The 24,363-nt window shown below is 36.9% G+C and overlaps 1 protein-coding gene across 1 annotated transcript in view; it reads right to left on the bottom strand.

The window, feature by feature from the left end:
* The window catches only part of CA10 (carbonic anhydrase 10), a 200,911-nt gene that overhangs the window by 140,831 nt on the left and 35,717 nt on the right, over window positions 1-24,363 (bottom strand). The window contains exon 4 of the mRNA XM_082774689.1: window positions 22,667-22,741. Within this exon, the coding sequence (XP_082630815.1) occupies window positions 22,667-22,741 (75 nt within the window). The remainder of the gene's footprint in view (window positions 1-22,666; window positions 22,742-24,363) is intronic.

The raw sequence follows: 24,363 nt of genomic DNA on the forward strand, positions 1-24,363 counted from the left end.
TTCCTCTGTTAAAATTCCTATCAAAAGCATGGTATAGAAGACAACACTAACTTTATGAAAAAGGTTCTAAGCTTCCGAGGCTCTGATTAAATAGAATCGTACTGACTTTATTAAAAAGGATTTGGTTCTCCATTACTTTCACAGTTTTTAAAATATATCCAACTTAGCATTAACCATCCAACGTTTTTGGATGAACTGCCAAATCCTCAGATGGTAGTAGTTGGTGAACATATAGCATAAATATCATTCCTCCTTATTTGGTACTTAATACATTTGGGTTTTCTGTTCATCTGCGAAAAGTCTGGTTGCTGTCTCTTGTTCTTATGTATTGTGCTGCACTTTATAATCTTCTTATCCTCAACAGACTTGATGCCAAAATCAGTGTTAGAGCTCCCAACAGAATGACACCTCTTCAAATTCAGCCTTGTCTGATATTTCACCTCAAATTGAGGAACTGAATGGTTATGGCACCTTTTCTTTACTTGGATTTCACACACTCCAGATGACAGGAATTGCATTCAAAAGGCAAAGCAAAGAGTTAGAATCTATTTTTGCAGAATCCAGTCAAGTATGACTTTCACATGCTTCTGTCCTGCAAAACATGTTTCTGAATGATCTATAGTTTCAAATTACTTTTAAACAAAATTTCCCCAAAACTTGCACTGTTGGTTCCTCACGCTATCAGGTAGGCCTCTATTGTAGGCAATAATATATTTTTTCTGACATCTTCATTTCTTTCCTTCTGTTAAGATTAAAAAGAAATATAAAAAATGCATGCCTTTCTGCAGTTTTTTTCTATAATGTCATTTATCTTATTCTGATCCTCCTGACAGTTTGTAATGCTTCCAGAGCTTACATTTCAAAGAACTTTTCAGCAATTCAATCTCCTTTTGGGTGCCATGATCCGGCCTTAATTCAGCCAGATGAAACATGGCCAAGGATTTTGAGGAGCAACAGAGATTTATTTCAGTACAGTTAAAGGTGGAATAAGCATCAGGCTGCCTCCACCTTCAGTAGTTCTGTAAGGTTTGGCTTAGCTCTTCTGAAGTTTCCTAAATGAGGTTGGCCACAGGTTGCATTGAATGTAATATATGCCCCCAAAACTGTTTTATCAGCATCTACGACAGCTGTATCAGCTTCATGAGAATCAAATTCAGTAATGGCAGAGGAGAAAATATTTTAGAAACCTTCATTGTCCCTTTTCTCTTCCTGGGATGAAAGTGCATGCAGCAGCAAATGGCAAAATCAGGGTTAAGTTTGTTGTAACTGAGGATGAGATCCTTGCTATGTCTACAAAAGTAGACAGCAACAGAAATGTTCTTTAGAACAGAAGAAGAAATTAGCAATCTATTTTTTTGTGACTAACAGAAATCCCTCTATGGCTGCCTATGCAACAGATTAAAGTTGATATTTAAAAATTATGCACTGAAAGCACATGGAAACACCATTTATAGTTATTGCTCAAAAACTTGGATGATCCTAAAAACATCATCAAGAAAGTGGTAAGAAATTTTACTTATTCTACCATTGTACACTAATTAAACTGTTTAGTGCAGAGATCAGCATAAATAAGGAATTAGCAAACAATGATGAGCATAGGATGATTTGTAATATCAGTACATTGATGCACTGGGCTCAGATACTGTAATTTGATTGGCAGCGCTTTATTAAGTTTTGGCAGCATTTAAGTAGACTGGGAGTGCTGTTATGAAGCTCAAGCACATTAATCCAAGCTCCAGCTCTCATTAATACTGATGAGTGAAGGCAGTTAATTGAATTATGTATGAAGTGCCGCTGATTAAATAATATTTCACTCCTTGCTATAGAATTAACTCTGCTTTATTAACAGCCACTGTTGTCTCTAATAGTGTATGTCAGAGGGACCTTTTCTCAGCCATCCGCTTTCATTTTTTTAACCATCTGTTCAGGTTGCTTATGTGTTTTAATCTTTTCCTATCGTATTCTACTTGTACTTGCCTTTGAAAGAACTATTTGAGATTTTCAGAAGTGTTGGTATGATACTGGAAGTCTGGAAGTCTTTTATTCCCTTATAGAAAAGGTTTAGATTAAATTTTTCAATTGATTTGTTCTCATTGACAGTGGAAAAGGATTCTACAGATTGTAGAAACATTTTTGATGCTGTCTTATGAATGAAATATAACAGTAACCGAATATTTGTTTTGCTATGTTGGTGATTTCACTTTTTTCATCAACACACTGTTGATGAGGGAGAGAAGGGAAAAGTTCATGCACAGAATTCAAAGTCACAAAGAAATTGCAAAGCAGGGCTTCAGAAAATAAACTAATATTCTCTAAGGAACTCTACTGAACAACTACAAGAATTACTGTCTTCACCAGTTGGCAGATGTTTACAATTAATCTCAATGGAAAGACACCTGAAAGAGATCTCAGCTATTTAGCTGTTCAAAGACAACACAGCAAAACCTAATTAGGAAAGTGGCAATGGCTTATAAACAACAATAAAAGGCTCAACATTGTCAAGACACAGGAGTTACTCCTGGGCTATACTGTCAGAAGGCCAGATCATGGTGTTCTTTCAGCTTTGCAAAGAGATGCTATGAGTTGGCAAAACATTTGAAATTATGTTAACTGAAACTGTGTACTAAAATGTAAATTAAAGAATACAGAAAGCAATATGCAAAATGTAGAAAGTAACGGCTTTTAGTTAGAAATAAGTGTTTTTAAAATATGTAGTGTTGGAGGTCTGATAGAGAACTATTTTATTTTCAAAGCAGAAGATGCATACCTTTTCCATGATCAGCCTCAGAATATTCTAAGACTAATCTTTCAGGTGATTGTCCTATCCCTGGACCTATGTAAAAGGTTTTCAGTGAAAGAAAATGGAATACTGTAGTGCACAAGTGATGGTAACACTGAGAATTAGTGTTTTAGTATATCAAAACACACATGCAATGTTTTCACTATTTTTATGTTACTTTGCATTCCATTTGTTTCATAAAGACAACTGAGGAACAGTCTTTTTAATGTGTATTTGTAGAATAGAAAGCCTAAAGCAAGTACTTTTTTATAGATATATTAGTGTGTTGTTTTTTTTTAATTCCAATGCTTATACTTGTGTATCCCCAGAAATACAATTTTTCTAATTAAATTAAGTGGACGTTATAACCAGAAACCAAGATGGAAATGCTTATAAGATATTGTTTAATGAAAGTAAATCAGATATTTCTTAATTCAAACTGCAAGAATACCAACAATTAGGATCAGAGGGTACAGCAAGGCCTCTAATTAAGGTTATTCACTGCTTTGACACAATTTTCCCTTGGTACTCTAATTATGATGTACTAAAAGAAAATTTCAAGAATACAAACAATGCCTCTGAAACCCTGTTTCATGAAACAAGCTTGTATTTTGATATTGAGATGTCTTTTCTAAAACAGCTAAGTGATAAGTGATCTGCATGTACAGTTATGAATAATGGAAATGGTCTGTGGATGGTGCACTGAACTCAGAACCAGAAAATCTGGGTTCCTTTCTACTCATCTATGAAGTCTTGTATAATCTGTACGATAGATGCATATAACTGACATGCTAGTTTGAAGCAAGTCCTTTCTCAAGTGGGGATAATACTCGGTCTGTGTTACAACAGCTAGGAATATTCAATGGAGGGAGACAAAGACAGTTAAATCAGGGCTAAGGGTGAGATTTCTCTTAATTCACCAGGCAACTCAGTTATGGCATATGCGAGTCTTTCAAAGAACAGAGGCGTACCCATAATGCTAGCTACTTGCCAAATAGGACTAATCTTCAATCTTCTACTGAAATATGATGGTGCCGTAGCCAGACTAAAAAGCGAAAAATTCAGCTTTCACAGTACTTTGAAAGACTAAATATCTTAATCAACAGAGAACAGGAGGTCCCCCTCGCAAGCCGTTGATGATTTCTATATTTAAAGGTTGGATCCAAGGAACTGAGTGCAAGGACCAAAGGCCCCATTAAAACTAGAGCTAGAAAATTTGTTTTTCAACTTAGAATCTGTGTCACTTTACCACTGCAAAGTTTGTCTTTTACTTTGGTAGATATATTTGGAAGAAGAAAGTTTATTGAAAACAGGAGACTGGATGATGAAATAACTTTACCTTGGAAAGTGCAGTCCCTATTGTTTGGGGATGAGGACTTCCAACACCAAGAACCATTGGCAAAGCCCATGTAAAAAAGGAAAAAATGGTTACCTCCAGAGGCCGGAAGCATGTATGCCCATAGAAAGTCCAGATGTAATTTTCAACCGCCTATGAAAATATTGATTTCAGTCACAGACTGAGGAACGGATGAGGAGGAGGCAGATAGCCATCTGTGGAGGAAGCTTTGCTTGCTTCTCATAGGTTCCAAAGATCATGAAGTGCTGTTGAGGGTGCCAGCTGAGCTGCTGCCATGAGTTGTTCCATCAAATAATCTCTGGGAAGTTTGCCTGTGAAGTCATAGCATAGATCCCAAAACAAGTACCACTTGATATATCTTCACTATGAAAGCCTGCTGAGAAGCAGGTTTTCTTTCCAAAGATGTTCAGACTTCAGGCCTTCTATTGCCTGATATTATTGGGGGCAGGGCAGCATGTCTAGGGAGTTGTCAGTAGTACCATAAGTCTTAACACCTGGTGTTTTTTCTTTGATCATTTTGGATTGCCTATCAGGAACACTTCCACATGTCCCTCCACTAGAGGGAAATGGAACCCTCTTCATTCTTGAAGAGAACTGAATATTGAAGTTTTCTGCTCTTATGGGCACATTTAATACTGCTGAGTTCTCGTTGAACTAACCAGACACAAACTTTTTCATAACTAAGCTGTACGTTTTCTCCTTTCTGTGCTTTGAAGGAAGTTGCTCAAAAGTCTTATTAGCATAAACCAGCAGAGGGCCTGGTCTAAGCGACAAGGCTTTAACTAGTTGATTAACTGCAATATCTACAAAGTTGATTAGCTGATTAGCAGAAGTATCTACAAATTAGTTTCAACAGTACTCTAAGTCAGTAGCAGAAGGGCAAGAGGCCACACACTAAGAACTGTACTGTCTTGTGATCAGGCCATGACAGTGCAAAAACACTGCTGATAATTTTGACCTCACTGTAATTGTATATACAGGCTTCTATCAGAGGTAGCTTAAATATTGTGACATTCCTTAAGTACTTCCAATACTCTCTTTTGCTACTGAATGGCAATACCATGTAGAGTAGAGAAACGAAAGGGTATCTGAAAACCTCAAATATAAGAAGATAGCTGGTTTAAATATAAGTTCAAAACATAATTCTTTTGGTCAAAGATGCTTTGGGATGCTTTCAAAACAGGGAACCAACCTATTTTAATAAAGCATTTATAATCAGCTTGAAAATAGAGATTAGAATGGGAGCTACGTACTAGTCTAACATATTTATATATTATGCCCACCTAAAAACAAGAGGATAGTCATTTTCACTTATCTATTTTTACTTCTGTATCTCAGTACTATTATTTTGGCTGTGGTAGAATCCAAAAGGAATTCTCCAAAAACAGATTATTCCCCACACCTGTTATGCCAGGGCAAATATGAGGTAAAATAACTGAGAAGAGACTTAGTCCCACAGCCTCTAAATTTAGAACAAGAAATACCTACAGAACACGGTGAACTCAGTAGGTGATTCATTTCCTGTAGAAGATGATTCCTAAAAGCTCAAGTATCTCCAGAAGGTCACTCCCACCTTCAGAAAACATACACAACAACTTATTTTTAGACTTCTGTAGAAATGCCTTGCCCACACAGTAAATTGGACATATGTTCTTGGATTTAGCTGCCAGTTTTGTTAAAGTTAAATTCTGGGCCTACTGTTTTTACTAAATAAAATTCCCATTTATTTCAGTCAAAGCAAAACCCCATTTTGCATAAAACTATTGCTCATGGGCCTAGCAGTCAGAGCGAAGTCTGCTCTTGACGTTCTTAAACTTAATGGTGGGTTGTTGGTCCTCCTACAAGCCCATTCCTAACTTTAGATAGAGCAGCTGGAAAGGATCTTAGATTAAGTGCATGCTAACTTGCATTGCTAAATCAAAATGAAAGTGGTTAAGTCTCTTCCTTTTGCTCCTTTTGCTTTCATTTGCACAATATGGATATGCAGTTTCTGTAACCAAAATGTTACAAGAAAATCTTTCCTTTTCTGATTAGCCCTATTAGCTCTCCATTGTGTCTGCACAGGAGCACTGCAATAGTGGTTAGTTTATAGATGTGGGATATAAATACCCAAATTCCTATGATCTTTTATCAAATGAATTAATTGCAGTAGTAGATTCAGTACTAGTCTATTTCAATGTCTCTCCCTGGAAATCTTGTCTACCACAAAATCCCAGAGAAGATAGTCTTTAAAAATTAGTGTGCTTCATCTTTGATCATTATGATCTTTTCTTCCTCATTTGTTATCATTTTTTTAAAATTCATCTGTCATTGCCAGCTTCCTCTCAAAGTCTCTCAAGTTCACTGTTTACAGAACACTTGCGTTTATACTCTTAATTCAGTGGGCCCTCCTTTAAACATCACCAAATGGATTTTCTGTTGGTAAAAACATATGGAGTAATTTAATTTCAACTGAGTGAAAGAATTTTTTGCTCACCGGCTTCCAATGATAGAATATCGTAATTTCATCCATTGCTTCTAAACCAGATTCATAAATTAACAGCAACTGGCATGCGTATTTCATCTCTGCTCTCATTAGAAACATGTACAAAAGTTCTTATAGTGTTAATCTTAAAGTCGGCATGTACTTTTGTATATGAATGTGAAATTGGGCTGGTTTGTCAGTTGAAGGTTCAACAATCTACGTTTGAAATTTAAAATCAGTCCAAATCCTGAATTACAACTATTGCTGAAAACATTGTTTTGGATTCAGTGCTCTAAATTGTTTACAAATGGCAGTGTACAAGCTATCCTAAAATAGTAGGAGCATTTTGAAGGTACATGAAGGCAACTGTGCTTCGGCATCACACAGTCTGGTACCTGAGAGCAATGAAACTGGAGGTAAAAAAATAAATCTGGAGTAAGAATTCTTGGGAAATAATTAAAAACAGGTAGACTAAAAGCTCTGGACAGGAATCACAAATTTCAAATATGGACCTATCTTTTTTGCATCTGCAAATAAGACAATAGCCTTTTGCCAACTATTGCTTGGCTGACATTAATGTAGAATTAAATACTCATCACATTATCATATCATCCTGATTTCCTGTGGCTTATTTATAGAAAACAAAATTTTAAAAGCCCAAATCATTTCAGGAAAATATTCCCTGAAAATGTAAAACAACTAAAACAAAAAATTGCATAGATATGGTGACTGATTCTTGACAGGACAGAGATGGGAAAAGTTTTGCATCTCAATAGTTGTTCCAATTCTTAAAAGAAATAAAACCATGATAATTTATTTGTTCATCTTCATGCAAAGATGCCACTTAGCATTCAAGGAGCAATTTATTCATCTCCACATAAAATTCCACAGAACTAACCCTCATTTTATAGTATAATTTACATCTGCTGTTCAACTACTGGATTAATTTCTATCATAGATGTGTTTTCTGCTATTGTTACACAGCTGTAGATCTTATATAAGGAATGCTGCAGATAAATGTTGTGTATGTTAAGCACCTCAGTGATAAATGTTAGAAATGTTTGAATTATATACATCTATGCATCAATATACATGCACACGTGCGTGTCTATATGCACACCAACTGCAGAGCCACATAGTAGAGTAATTCTGAGATGGGACTTGAAAAACACACCTAATTATCAGCATGAATAGAACAACTTAAACTCTTGTTAAGAGTTTAGTGAAATTTAATATCATGATCATCTCCTCGGCTTGCACTAGGCACTGGCTGGTTGGAGTTTTTGGCTGTTTAAGAGGAATAAAATACAAGAAGCAGAAATTGATCATTTCTTAGTGCAATGCCTAAAAAAACAGCTATTTCTGCTTATTCATTGGACTGGGCAGGTTTGCGAGCACCACCAGCTAGCTAATGTCTCTGCTGAAGCAACAGGCACTAACAGAGGTTCTCAGGATAAAAAGTCTAGCTGAGTTCATGGTAAGGTTAGACTAAAATTTGATCATTTTTGTTAAGCTTGATAGTGAATATAGACTCCAGTCAATGAATAAATTTGGATGCTATCTCAGGCAGCCAATGAGGAGATGTAAATATATTTGGGATTATGTTCATTTACCATATGACATTTTCTACCTATTTAACAGTTACTTGCATGCAAAATGTGTCAGGAGAGAATGTAAAATAACGTGGCATTGTGAGATTGTCCTAACTCTAAATAGTTATGGGTATAGTGTTATCTTGGGGTCGCCGAAAATAGCTGTCAGGAAGCAAGGAGGACAGTTAGGGAGTCAAAACGTACCAAATTCGAAGATTCTCTGAATAAGGACACTTGAATCTAGTCCTATTTCTTACAGTTTTGCTGTAAAAGGAAAGTGCTTTGCTAAAATACAGATTTGTCTGCATGTTTAATGCTGCAGTATGGGGAGATTTTAGAAGTCACATTCAGTAAAAACTCCTTATAATCATAGAAGAATATATGCTGGGCTAGACAGCCTAATGCACTGTTTCCGACAGCGGATTCTGGATATAAAAGCAAATACATCAAGCCACAGAACAGGCTATTTGGAGGGAAGTGGAGCTTTCCTTTATGGACACAAAGACAGAAGTTCTTATGCTATTCCTTTTGTACAGAAAAGTATGACTAAAACTTTCATTTACTGTCTCTATACTGGGACAGCAAATGGCAGGGTTTTTGACAACTATTCTATTTATAAAAGTGCTAGGATCATCCAGAACGCAAAGAACAACCCAGTAACCCTTTTTACACCTCAATCCCTCAAACACAGTGTTTGCAGACAGGTCATGTTGCAAGATTGAGCATGCTATTTCTCTGCAAAGGCAAATATAACACAGAGGGTAACATTCTGTAGTTCAATGCAGTTTAGGAAATGTGACTGTAGGTGTGTGATCAGTAAGCAAAAATACATCTGTTAAATGGTTTTGAAAATATTTCCTTATTAAAGCCAGCTAACATTATTCCAACAGCTTTGTGTTTAGGAGTCTGCAACTAAGAATCCCCCTTTCTCCAATTACGAACAGCACGCTCCACAAAATTCTCACTGTAAATATATGGCCCGGCAACAGTAGTATGTATTAAGTGCTGGAATGTGTCTTTATGTACATTATGCATGAAAACCAATGCAAGCTCATGTTGCAGAACAGGGTCAAGCAGGAAATTGAAAATTAAATGCCAGTATCTCAGTAACAGCTTCCTGAAGGGCGCATTAGGAACAGTTTACCAGAAATCTTCCCAGAAGGAGTTGAGAAACAAGAATACCTTTCACTTGAACCCATTTCTTCTGCCTTTGCTGCCGCATAGCAGTCATTTAACTTTCTCTGTATTTCCACTTAATATGTGGCAGGGTCTTAGGGGCAGGGGTTTAACTTACATGTATACTTCAGTTATTCACACCACTCAACCCCTACAAGAATAGAGAACAGTCTTCCAGGGACTAAATTCTCACTTAAAGATGATTTAGATACTTTGAAACTCTGCAGTGAGAATTACGACGGTCTTCAGGCACTGAATGATCCAGTAGGTGCCTACTGGGATCATCATATCTTCTTGGCTAAGAAAGTTGGATGCTAAATTCCCAGAGCCTTTGGGAGACTGTGCATCTTACCTACTTAGGTCCTTTCCCTTGTCCAGTTGTTTGCATTTTAAAGCATTTAAATAGGGTTTCTAGATCTGGCCATCAATCTTAAAATGCCACTGGGATTGCTAAACCACTTCTGAAACTGAAAACTGTTAAACAAAATTATCCTGTGTTTTAATCTGGACTTTCTAAATCAAGAAGTGTTGCTTATGAAACTGAGTAACTTTTCAGTATTTTAATATTCATGTTCTGGAGCTTCTTCATGTCTTTATCTTTGCAACCTAGTAGTGATTTAGGTAGAGTTTTGATGCAAAACCCACACAAATGTTAAGTGCTTATTATGTTTAATGGATACAAATAGCCATAAATACTCGTGACTTGATGTAACAACCTGGGAACATTTCTGTTATCTTCAATAAATATTTGTAGCTCTATATGCCTGCTTAACTGTGTATTGGTGCCTGCCTGAATGTACTAATAATTCAAATAAGGCTTTAAGAAGAGTAGTTACAGAGTCAGCAACAAAGGAGAAACAATGGTAAGGCAGGCAGAAACCTGAGCATCAGTAGTACAGGCAAAAAGCCTTATCTCTTTCATTTCAATGCAATTATGCCCCTTTAATCACTACTTTCCCTTTGGTCCTTCCCACAATTCCAACACTGTGTTTGCATTGAGTTAGATGCGTAGGAAGAGAGTCCTGTCTCTGCTCACAATTCGCATCTCATTTCACATCTCAGTAAATGTATCTTAATTTTTTATCTTTTTGGCCTCTTAACTATTATTTTACTTAAACTATGCATAGGAGTTTTATGAAAAATACTGTAAAACAAGTTGGGATACAGTGTTTAAAAGTCTATCTAAAAATTAATTTGCACTGGATGGCGTTCTTAACTGGGAAGCTATATCTAAACAATTGCCAGAATAATGTGACTGGCCTGAGACAGAGCCTGTTCAAGTCAAGTGGAAGACTTCCACTGATTTCACCAGACTCTGGGGTAAGGCACCATCTTCTTACCATTAAACTCTAGAATTAAAAAGCCACAAGTCCAGCCTCAAAGCAATATGCTTATAAACATGAAATTACAATGAGCAATAAAATCTTGAGAGATTAGTTTCTCTATTACTTTAATTTATACTCTTGTTAACCAATTTAGAATGCACATTAAAGTACCAGGTAATTCTAAAGATGTCAGTATCTGGATAATAGAGCCTGGTGAGGCCATGCAATGTAAGTGTTTCAGCCAAATCCCATTAAACTTCAGTCATTTATTTCCTCTTTATTTTAAGAAAGCCTAATTTAAAAGTAGGAAGAGAGCCATTTGAAGATGCCTAACTACTAGGTAGGAAAAGCTAAATGGAATCAGAACTCGCTCCTGGGAAATGGCCTAACATGCAATAGTGAATGGGTATTCTGTAGCCATGGCCTACATAGTCTTGGTTGAAAATACAGCTCAGAAAGCCTAACTACATCATCTGGGATGCTTTCTTCTATGTTATATGCTATATCCTGTAAGTCATACAGAACAGTTAAATCCCGCTGTTCTGAATTGGGACTAAAGCTGGGAATTAGCCATCCTTCATATCTGCATGTTGTAGAAAGGCAGCTGGGTCATGATAGAGCCTTAACTACATCTGAGCATCCTATTCACCCTATATGGTTAGTGCTCCGGTACCACTAGTGTGATCCCCAGTACAAAGGTTTATTCCTTCCATTTGGCCTCTCTTCCCATAAGAAATACAGGATACAGTATTAAAATGTGATATCCTGAAAATGCACATTATTAATGCAATTGCAGTGTAAACACTAGGAAAAAAAGAGGTGTATACCATACTGCACAGCTGCGTAAACAAGTTAATTTCACTCAAGGTAAAGAAGTTGGAGGGAGATTTTTCTTAAATATAGCTATCATAAAATGAATATAATCTTGTAAATATTGATAATTTTTAAAATTTTTAAAATTTTAAACTCATTTCTGATGTCCTTATCAAAGGGATGGAGCACTTGACTCAACAAGCAAATTCCCCTGGTTTCAGTGGGAGCTATTTTCAGACATAAGTAAAAACACAATTTTCAAAACTAGCAGTGGCTGGCTTTTGTACAGACTACTGTGGCAAAGACTTGCTTTCCAATTATTATAGTGTTTTTTTTTTTTTGTTTGTTTGTTTTAATAATGCCTGGATTCCAGAGACATTATTGAAATAAATACAACATAAAGTCTTCCTTGCAAGCGAAGAAGAAAGCTTTCATCTTTTTACCATCTGATGATTTTTACTGAATTACTGGTGTTTAAACGCTACTGCTTCTCAACTTTGGGGTTTTTGAATTGAAACATAGCGGCTGTGCAATTGGCTGCTGCTTGGCCTGCACATTTGCTCCTCTTCCTTTCTACTAAAGCTATGCCATACTGTGAGATAATGCCAAAACTTAACTGCAAGTAATCATGTAACTTTCATCAACTCTATTAAAAAGAGTCTTTGAAATAAAAAATCTGCTAATGGGCATGAAGTAGGTATGCCAAATTGACAGTGCCAATCCAGTTGGCTACTGTTGCTTCTCTGTTGGGGCAGCTGTACTGCTTCATGTTAGGCAGCCAAAAGGCACAGGTTTCTCCAAAGGACCTGCAGCAACATCTTTTTTCTTTTATAATCAACAGCATGGTGACCCTAGGCAGACTAGCCTGATGATAACAGGCATCTCAACTGGTTGGTTAGTTCTCCCAGAGCCTGCATATTGTTACCTTGAACTCAGCTTGTCTTTTTCGTTACCTACAACTCATTTAATATTTGTAAAGTGACTTATCTTTATAAAGATCTTCATTTTCCACATAAATCCCCATAACTGAAGCTCCTGGTTATTAAAGACATACAGAAAATAAGTTAAAGGGAGGTCATAAGATGGTCCTAAAAAAAATAATTTCTCCTTTGGGGGGCAAAAGACATACAGAAAATAAGTTAAAGGGAGGTCATAAGATGGTCCTAAAAAAAATAATTTCTCCTTTGGGGGGCAACATCTATCAGCAATATGTTCTGGTGTCAAGTGAACGACTTCCAGCGTGACCGGGTTATTTGTGCCACATATTTCAATATTTTTCTCTTTCCACCAGATCCTGAAGGCTGTAGGCTGTGATGTTGTCTACATGCACTTGTGAATTATAGCAGTGCCATTTGCACAGCTGTAGTTAACGACCTGTCAGGTTTCCCATTATGATGTTATGCTGTTATTTTCAGGGTTTATGTCCTGACTATAAAGTTGGTGACTGCTTGGTCTGGAAACACTAATGCATTTTTGTACATTTTATAAATACGAAATGAAAAAGTGCCCTAATAAAAAAACACACTCTATTCAAAAAACAAAAAGTGGAAATTCTAAGTAATATTTTCACTTGTTGAAAAAAAAAAAAAACAAAAAAAACAATCAATAACATTAAGGAAGCTTCCTTTTTTTGGCCAGTCATTAATTCTAATGCGATTTACAGCTCTGAAAAGGGTCAGCAGGTAGCTGGAAATGCATTATGTAGGTGACTATTTTAAGGTGAATTTCTTTGTAAGACATATGAAATGTCGTGATGACTGCAAATAGCATGGATCTGCAAATACCATGGTGACATGATGTTATATGATAGCTGTATTTTAATGTGTGTAAGTAACAGCAGTAAAGTTTCGCCAAATAATTATTGCCCATACTCTTAGGCAGGCAGACACGGCAAATGATGAGCATGGATTTTGCTCCTGAATTTGTTCGATGGATGCACGGTTCAGTGAATTCACAACTGACCTTTTTAGAGAGGTGCTACACGAGGAGGAAATTTTCACTGAGTACAAATGAGTGGTTTTAGAGTATCAAGTCAATAGCAATCCCGTAATTGAAGAGTAATCCTATACATACATGCACACGCTGCTTTTGGAAATAAATCTCTTGCAGGCTACTGAATAAGTACTATGATATTACAGTCCTCTGATTCCGTATTTACAATTTAAATCATAGCCGTCTGTAAAGAAAGTACTTGCATATGGTATGGCAGATCTCCCTGTAGGTGTAAGTGTCATTTCCTTTTCTTTTTGACCTCTTTCTCCCTCAGGCAGGGGGATTGGATTTGACAAGGAAGTTTTGTAAGCAACAGTAAATCTTTCATTGATAAGAAGTAACCAAGAGAGCATGCTACAACAGACCATATGCAGTGTAATGGTGTGATCTTATTCCACAGAAGTTTATTTTAGTTATAGATAAGTGTGTGTATGCAATTAGTATTACTTTCCTCTGTATGACTTGGCAAATTCTACCCCAATGACACTAAATTGTACTAATAAGATGTACAAACTGAAAATGGCATGCTATATTAATAGGAAATCCTCAGTGGTGCTGGGTTCATCTCCCATGTAACACTCAGGAATAATCTCCCTGAAGACCGTGTAATAAGCTGATGTAAATATTCTCACCAAAATAAGAGATGGATTCCTAATTGTTACTTGCAAACTGTAACTCCTAAAATATACTTATCTTCATCAAAGTGCTTTACAAGAATGTTTTTGTAAGTGGGATAATGACAGGAGGAGTGGTGAGGATTTCATTAACTGTTTCCATGCTAAACTATGATCCCTCCCAGTTCTATTTCCCCACCCCCCCACAGTTTTCTAGGACTACCTAAGCAAACTTAAGATGCATCACTGTATCCCGTCTGTGATTAAATCCAATTATGTGCCATTACAAAAGAACAAATAAAAATAGTTTCTTGGTACTCTCAGCGACTTCTTTCTCTATAAGGAAAACTGGATTATTAAGTTAGAGAAGTTTTTTGGGTCTCTGAGATTGAATAGCCACCGATTCTTCTATCTGATTTCTTTGTGCTTCAATTCTGCTTCTCTAGGACATGGATACCATCAAACCCCTATTGCCAAAGGGTGATACAAACTACTGATACTACAACTACTGTGTAAAGAGTAGCCTGTCATGGCATAAGATAAGAGAAACTTATTGAATGTAACAATACATATACTCAGCGGCACCAACGTGCCGGAGCTTTGCTGGCTGGCACTTAAAATTGTTCTGAGCAATCCTTCAGACAAAGTAAGGATTTACAAGCTTTCAGCTATGACTTAGTCATGGACTACTGCTTTTATATTTAGCAGCTTGTCAAGAATACAATAAACCTTTTCCTCTATATACCAGTATTTATATTTAGAATTCCTTCCTTTGCTTTTAGAAAGAACCTAAGGAAAACACTCCTAGTATCAGCCTTATTGTTTCAGTGCAAACCCCCAAACTTTAGATGATAGGTCTAAGGTCCTGTACAGTGATGATATTTCTCTTAATTGTTCTTTCTTCTTATAACTCATACTAGTGTCACTGCAAGGTAAATAGAACAATTTCAAAAGAGTAGGAAAGAGGCATTTCAACTTCATCAAAAAGTAACTGGAGTTACTTTTCCCCAAATTGGCATCTGACCCAACAGTAAAGTGTGAGATACAGTAATTGTCAAGGATCTGCAGATTAGTGCCTTGAAAATCTTCCGTATTAGGGGGGATATTGCTCGTGTCTTAGCAGAAGGAGCCTGCGGGTTCATTCAGCAGGAGAAGTACGAGACAGCTGGTAACACAGCAAGATACATCAGGCTATCCAGTGCAGTATTTGTTATAAAGGGAAGGCTTGACCTTTGCAGTACCTGACTGTGGCTAGAAATAGACAGGCAGACAACTTGAATCATTTGGTCTTGTCAGCATAATAAAGCAAAGTCCAAGACACATCTGTTACATGCAATTTTCATTCTGTGGATGTTAACTGTAAATTAGGAGAGGAACAACAGCAACAAAAAAAAGCAACCAAGAAAGGTAATTAGGCTGTTGATGGGAAAAGGGACTGGAGACGACTTCAGCAGAGAACTGTGGTCCAACCACAAATACAACAAGGTTTAAAATCTGAGATTTTCAGAGATCATTACTGTGCTTAGCTCACAATAGAATGCCCTGGAGAACTCTGTAATGCCTTGAGGTCCTGTATATCTTCCTCTGCATGGAGTCAATGTTTTGTTATAGTCTTCCTTTACTGCTAAGCAGAACTAATGGAGAAAGTGATAAAACGCTGAAGTTGCTTTCTTCTGATAAAGAAATATTCTACTTATTACTATCAAGCATAGAACATCTATAGACAGAAGGTTCTCTTTGATTCTGCCTGCCTACACTACCCACCACTGCGACATTAAAAGTCCACAGGCCACAGATGAGGGAAGAAATCAGATATGACTGGGCCAAATAGTTTATCGCAGTTTTTATAATGTAGTTTGAACAAGGAAATGTGACTAACACATACTTAACTCATCAGTCTCTTGTTTTATTTTCTTTCATCCTTGTCTTTCCTTCCTTTTGCCTTACTACCAGAAAGGGAGTTTCCAAAAACCCCTCATTGCCTGTCAGCCTTTGCATCTCTGGACAAAACACCATTCAGAAGGCTGTAGTGGCAGTTTTTCTTCCTGGTTTGAGGCTGACCACAGTTGTTAATTCAGGAAACAGTCTCTCAGAAAGCATCTAGGGATATTTCTAGGTAATTCAAAACTAGCTTGAAATAAGGAACCAATTAGAAGAAAATTTCCTGTGCAGATTGGAAAGCCACTGCAGAAGTTGGATATAGCTTTAAAAAAAAAAAAGAAAAAAAAAAGACCATATTCCTATTTAATGCAACCATCTTTGTTGGCATGCCCTCGTAAGGGCTAGCCACTGCCAACAGAAATGTCAGCAAACAGGGAGTTCATATCAGCCACAGTGGTTTGTGCCTTTGAAGTTTGTTTTGTGCTGCTTACACGGTAGATCAGAATTCAGGATTCAGCTTGGTTGACAAACCCAGGGAAGGATCACTACCAAAGCTTTTAAGACGAAGCCCTTAATCCTGCTTAATTACTTAGAGTTACTGGACAGACAAAATACCACTGGGCTACAGCCAGATGAATGAGCACCTTGTGTGTTCTCACTGGAACTTGCTATGAAAGTGCTGACGAGCTGAGCAACGTACCCCTACTGCACATCCCAGAATGCTGTTAAATTTAAACTTTTGTTCAGGAGCAATTTCTTAAATGAATAAACAAATTCAATTTCTCACACATACAGCTTCACAATTAATGTCAGCTTTGATTTTTCTACTGCTGCTGTGATTGTTATTGAAGGGGAACATTGCAGATCACCACCCAAATCAAGTATCTCTCGTTATTTCTCCATCTATTCATGAAAGCAAGCAGATTCAGATTTGTATTAAAAGCAGGTAAATACATAAATCAACTCATGGTATTTATATTTGCTTAAAGCTTTGTGTAATCTAAAGTTCAGAGACACAGCTTGAGGTTTTTAAATACACCTTCTGCCATAAGGAACTATGGTATTGTTCTTAGTGGTATCAGTGACTTGCCAAGAGATGTTTCATCTCACAGTAAAATGTGAGCCACTACATAACACGAGTATTGGAGGATTTGCCAGGAAAATCTAGTGCACTAAACCTGTATCTGGAAAATTCAGAATTCAATTCAGACATAGTATCCAAAAAACCTTTCTTTTAGTAAGACTAAAAGTAGGCTAAACCTGGAGGCCAGGTTGTATCACATGGTATTATACTTCCTTGTGAAGGTATACTATTATGTAGAATCATAACCAGATCCCCATATGCTAAATTCCATTGATTTTCATATTTAAGTTCAGGGATAAATCAAACCATTGAGGTCTAAGTTGCCCTCTAACCAGCCTATTTATATCTTTAAGATAAAGACTCGAATTTTCAGGTTGATTCTTATGGTCTCAGTAAGCACAGTGCTGCTTACTCATGGGAGAAAGTGATAAAAATGATCTCAAACTCAATGCTGTAATTTGGTTTCAATTCAGAAGATGAGCAAATGATGCCATATCTGGTATTAAAAATGAGGCCATGAAGTGTCCACTGTCAATAATTTTCCTTTCTTCTTCCAAGTTAAAAGCAGTCAACTCACATGTTCCTTGCTGTTTTAAAATAATAGATGGTATCAATTAATTCAAAAGTGAGACTGGCTTTACTTTTTTGTTGTATTTGACTCCCATAAAACAAACAAAAAACACTACTTAGTTTCCTCTCTGGTTACGTTATTTGTAAACAGTCCATTTTTGCAGAATCACTGAAGTTTAAAAGAAAAGAAAATATCTAACACAAAATATATTTCCTTCAAGCTATCTTTAACTGACAACCAAAGCTGAAATATTGTACATACTAACCTAAGTTCCAATCAATAAATGAATGCTTTCCAGAATCTATGCTTTATCACCCTGCAGAAATGAAGTATTCCAATATATTGCTTTCTAAAACAAAGAATGCTATTATAGTTCCAATAAATAATTATATATGGCTGGTTAATTCTTCAGAGTTGGCACTAGACTGAATGATTTTGAGAGTGCATGCAGACTGTTTAAAATGCTATTGTAGCTCAGCATCACTGTTTTCACTGACAAGCAAAATGCACCAGACGGTGAAAATGCTACAGCCTCCTTAAGTCCCAAAATAAGACAAGAAGAAATGTTATAGTTAGTATAAAAGGGAGCAATGCAGGAGTAGCAATCACTAGGTTTATGTTTTGTATTATGTAAGCAGACAAACTAGGTGATTACTGACCTCAACATATGAAATAAACTTTCTGAAAAGCTCATGCACTAAGCCATCCTCCAGTTACATAGGTGTTGAAGATGTCTGTGGGTGTGAAGTTTCGTACCTCAGTTTCAGGCCTTGGACAAATGGTTTGTGGTTCTTACAGTGACCTACCTGTCAAAGGTTAGTTTTGGACATGTACATATATTTGTAATTAAAAAGAAGTCTTAATGACCACACAAAAGAAACTGAAGACACTTGAACTGCCTGCACAGGCCACAGCAAAAGCATATTGATAGAGCAGGAATTTTAATACCAGGTTTTGACACTCATGACCACAACTGTTGGATATTTCAGGCTTCTTTTTCCTTGTAAATCACTACCGAATTCACACATTTCCTCCTTGGAGGGAATTTCTCAGTGCTTCACAAACGCTGGCCCCGTGTTCCTTTTGAGTCATTGTAGCTTTGCCAGCTGGTCTATGTTAGGGCATAATCCCATCAACAGCAGTCTAGCATGAGCAGCATTAATCTCTAGCCATTTCTTCCCTTTTACAGTACAACGAGTTACAAAAGGGACTATGAAAAACAGATTTCTCATCTCAGAGAAATGGGTAGCCTTTGATTTGGTGATCTGTAGCCAGTAATGAATCACCGCGGAATTAGATCTTTATCTGGAGTGAAAGTTGTTTTAAAACTTCTAGTATATGGAAGGAGAAGAAAATGATCTGCTTCAGCAAAATGGCTTCTTCCTCATAGCTAAGATTAGCATTATCACCATGTAAAGTAATTTCAGGCTTGCTACGATTCAGTAAGGGTCAAAAAAACAGTGTCTTCCCAGAGCAAGACATACTCATGCCCTTCTATTAACATATATTCCACAAATTTGGTAACAGGATGGAGCTTTGGCAAGAGAAGTCTATGACCACAAATTAGATTTAACCACCTTTGTATTTTATACATACCACAGCACGCTATTATGATGTTACCAAAAAAACACGAACACGATCAAGAGAATCAATACAGTCAGACACAAGAGTATCAAAGGTTATGAGCATGTATCTGAAGTACAAGAAATGGTACAGAGCAGTTTGAAATATTATTGCTTTTGTCACCCAGAAAATGCTTGCATGACTGCAATACACAACATATTGAAAGTCACAGCAAAGCTCAGCCAAACAAAAGATATAGCAAAAGAAGTATTTTAACCCATCATGAACTACTTTGATATTCCATACAAAAAAGTCTGTGTAGTGAAAGTATGTAATATAGATTATTTGATTATTATGCAAATCACTAAGCTGAAAGAAGAGTACCCATTCTTCATCCTTGAACATTCCCTGAAGTTTAATTCAGAACCTAATTTGCATTCAATTAACATTTTAAAGCACTACCTCCTAGTTTGTTTGCCTGCATGATTTAAATCATAAGAGCAGTTCTTTGCTTTTAGGAACAGGTGAGAGAGAGAAAAGATCTCTGGTATGTACAGAGTCCCAGCTAGCCACTGATGCACCCTCCTTCCTGTGCTGAGCAACTCTGCACCCTTAGCAAGTAAGGCTTAGCACTAAGACAGACCTGAGCCACAGTTAGTATGAGAAAACTTAAAAACTTGACAGTCACCATCACTCTCTTCTCAGTTGAGCAGTGCAAGAAGGGGGGTTAAGAAGACACTGTGAGGGGCCTTGTAGCTCATCTCTGTTTATATCCTCTCCTAGCTGTGAGATACAAATCAGTGATTGTAAGCCACTGGTTGATAACATGTAATTTAAGCTAAGAATTCAAGATTCCGGGAAAATAATGTGTGCCGCTACAGGTGTTATGATTGGAAAGGGATTTAAAATAACATTTCTAAAATGTGTCCCAGAATATACAGAGAGGGGACTGTAATGAAGTATGGTTTGATTTTATGAAATGCTCAAAAACAAATTTGTGCAGGATCCACAGCCTTAGTTAGGACCTGAAATGCATCCAGAACAGTATTTGACTGAAAAACTTATGAGTGGAATATTCTAATATAGGCACTTTGTGGTATACTCAGCTGTATTTGCGTTGATCACATTGCTTACATTGACAAAAGATGCCAATTTTGAGCTGCAATGACAGAGGCTTGGACAAATACTCCTTTCTAATAGCTTTTGGGGCAGTAACTTTCAGCACAAGGACAGGACAAACAGCTGCAGAAGGGAAACATCTTTGCACATGGTTATAGCTGCTTGCTTCAGTGCGCACCAGTCAGCACCTTCAGCTATAGCTCCTCAGGCTGCCCATCAGCTATCATCTCTCAGGTGTTAATTAGCATCTCGTGTGAGATCTGATGTGTGCCTGCTAGCATTATGGATGAGCTTAATATGCACTAACATATCCTTTGTGATGTGTTTGTCTGAGATCATAGCCATAAAATAAATCATTGAAATGCTTTAAATGTGGTTGTCAAAGACTCCAAAGTTGCTGAAAAGAATTAGTTGTTTGTTCTGTAAAAAATTGTGGGAGTTGTCTCTTCTGCTGCAGCTCATAGGTTGTAGAGTTGAATTTGAAAGACATGCGACATTCTGCAGGGAAGGTGCCCCCAGATTACCCTTACTTTCTGCATGGCTATATCAGTGAGCTATTCATGATAGTCCTTCTGGACCAATTATTCTTGATTATGTATGCTAGGTTAGTCCAATATTTAACATGCATGGGTAATTCCAGGTTCTTTCAGAAAGGATGTCTTTCTTCGCACTAGTCTAGAAAGTCTTCCATCTTGAATGTCTGAGTCATGACTGTTCCCTCCCGATTCTTCTAAGGATATTCAGCACGTTCCCAAGCCCAAACTTCACATGGTATTAAGACTGGAATACAACAAGCATTTACATGTTCTTCAAAGGTTACTATGATTTTCAGATTTTCTTCCCCACTGTTAACATTAGGAACTAAACACGAACATGCTGTAGTGTCTGACAGACCAAATGATTCTCAAGTAAACCTGAAAAGCAGCTTTATATTGCATCGATATGTAATTAAGCTCTGGGCTTGTAGATGTTGAGTTTTGTATGTGCTTTCTCATGAATTTCCATGCCAGAAACTTCTGCATTGAAATATTTCATCTAATTTGCACTAGTATTCCTATCGAGATAATCAACAGTTTGGATATTTCTAACGACTGTCAGATTGTATCTGTTGTCACAACAGTGAAAATATCTATGATAGATTAAATCAACAGACTCTTAGGAATAGTTCGTGTCGTGGCAAAGTACTAGTGCTAGTACATTGAGGAAATAAAGATCATGTAAGTTTTTATGATGCATTCAGGACAGAACTCGAAGCGCTATTTCAACTTATAATACATACCTAATATAAATAAATTAATACATGTTTGTCTCAATCACATTGAAAACGTATTGAACAAAATCAGTGAATGTCTCTGAGTATACAGTGAATGCATACTGAGCAAGCAATGAATAGAAAATGAACATTGCTAAAGTTTCCTGTACGCCCCCTCTAGTGGAAGCATCTAGTCAAATGGAACAGTAAAGGCCCAAAAAAGTCATTTTGTTTGAAAGGAAGAGTAAAATAATTTACAGAAATGGAGCACAAAAGATCACGTATCATATGAGGGTCAAAAACAAAATAAAAAGATATCTGTCTAAGAACAACTAGTACCTCAGGCAGCTTGAATCCTGAAATGTTAAGAGAGAGCTAGAAAAGAGCAAGCTAAGGCCTAATCAGTAATCAGAGCACAGGTTATTTAAGGAGCATGTATCATTAGGATTCCTGGTACAAATGTTTTGGAGGAACTCTACCCGTATTGAGAATACTGGACTATTGCTATCCTGAATTTCACTTCTATCAGGTAAATTCAGTTGGCATTGCTCATTTATATCCTTTTAGGTACCCACTGATTATTTACTAAATAGTTTACTAAATCTTACTGAAGCCAAGTTAGGGTTTCATCTTTTTTCCCCCCAGTGTTTCGTGTTTTGAAAACAAAAAACAGTGGAAATTTGCTTGCTAGGTTCTTGTTTCAATTATGTTGCTTGTTGCTTTCCTAATATACTCTTATATTTGTAGAAATGGGATTGTTTAAAAGTGATAAAAGTGACATCAGATAAGCACAGGCCTGTTTTTCAGTCTTCCCTTTGTCTTTCCTATACGTAGAACACATTCACTGTGAGAAAACAGGAATGTCATCAAAGCAATTTCTCTTTCCCTGAAAACAGCTACAGTCTTCAGAGGATATATTGCTAAAACTTTTCTACCTTTAATGACGATATGTTGACTACCTGTGTACTTCACATCTTTGCAGTGCATTAAAAAACAAACCTAAAAAATCTACCCCATCCCAAACCCAACTATACTAATTCCAGTGGGGAAAAACATAAAGTAATTAAAATTAAAATGCACTTACCTGGAACAAAGCTTCCCTGGACCACCTCCTTATAAGCCCACCAGCCCTCATGGATTTTTGGTGAATTTTGTTGAGCTAGAAAGAAATAAACAAATCATAAAATTAACACAACGCATAGGAAGTGTTTAATTACAAGAACTTTGGGAACTCTAAGTAGAATATCATCTTCAACAGAGGAGCCATTCCTCAAGTTCCCAAATGATGTCTGTTCAATTTACTGAATTGTGTTAGTGCCTGTATCTTGGAGCACCTTGTCTCTGTTTCTCAGACAGTAAAATATACTTTCTGAAGAACTGATCACTAAATGCAAAATTTCAGATAAAAACTGAGAATTTGTAACACTTGTGAATGCTTCTGTGCCAACCATAAATTCAACACAGGATGAAAATGCAGATAAAGAGTGCGCTGCACTCATTCTTGGGAGTCAGTATCAGAGCCCAAGTTTGTAGACAGAGCAGCAGTTTCTCCCCTTCCTTTCCCAAGTTCTCCAGTAATCTCTCACTTTGAATAGGAAAAAGTGATGGAGTGAACTGCAGGCAACAGCTGTATCTATAACTGTTTCTCCTCTCATCCCACGTGCCCTGAGTTCCAAAACCAGAATGGAAATGGGTAACCCATGGCTTTACAAACATTGGTTCATACTATACTGCTCAGGCAGGAAGATGAGGTTTTTCTGACATCTTCTCTGTCCACAGCATAGCATCCACTAGTTGTCCCCTACCCCAGTCATCCTGTAAGCTATAGCACAGTGCAGTTAAAACAATCAAAGCTTTCTTTGACCAATATTCTGAATGCCATAAAGATAATCTAAGCTTTGGACAATATTTGTCCCTGATGAGACTGTTGCTTAAATAACTTCTCTACATTCCCTGAGAAGCAAAGAGTAGAAAGGTTTTGACCACTCCATAAGGTCATTGCTTCTGCTTGACTTGCAGGAAATCAGCACTGGAGCAAATCTTATGGTTAAAATATAAAGTATTAATACAAAAATATAGAATATAATAGTTTCAAAGCATATACAGACACAGCCGGATAAACGTTTGGTTAATTTCCATAAGACAGCAGATCAGACAATATGCAAATGTTCTGCCATCACTTGTGTTTTGCTTGGTATCTTCATGTTTAGAGCAACTCTCTTTCACTGAGCTACAGAAAGCTCAGCTAGCTTTTGTATTATTAGTTGTGTTTGTTTTTTTTTTTAATCAGACACTTTCAATCCCTTGCACTAGGTCTAAGAAATTTTAACATCTAGTACACAGCTACAAAGATGCTGGATTTAGCAGCTTTCTGCTGCAGTTTCATTTCTAGATCACATATTATATACAGAAGGCACAATTACCCTGGGAAAAGTTCCAACATTATAATAAAATTGTTGTTGTCATCATTAAAACTTACAAAGAGAATGTGATACTCAGACTAAAAGGGATAAAAGATGAGGACCACTACATACTGTTCTATCAGCAACAAAATAACAGTTATGATTTAACTGACTGTAAATTGCAGAAACAAAAGTAAAGCTGAAGTTAATTAAACATACTGACAGAAGGCCCAACCATTTCTGCTTACCAGAAGCCTGGGCACACAGCAGAATGGGGTACTTCTGGATGTAGATTTCCCCTTGGAGTACTCGCACTTGTGCCATCAGTTGAATGGTGACATGGTAAACTGAAAGGGCTGCCATACTGTGTGCTCTTTGC

Source organism: Aythya marila, assembly GCF_965140915.1.
Source record: "Aythya marila genome assembly, chromosome: 18".
In the NCBI taxonomy this organism is placed as follows: domain Eukaryota; kingdom Metazoa; phylum Chordata; class Aves; order Anseriformes; family Anatidae; genus Aythya; species Aythya marila.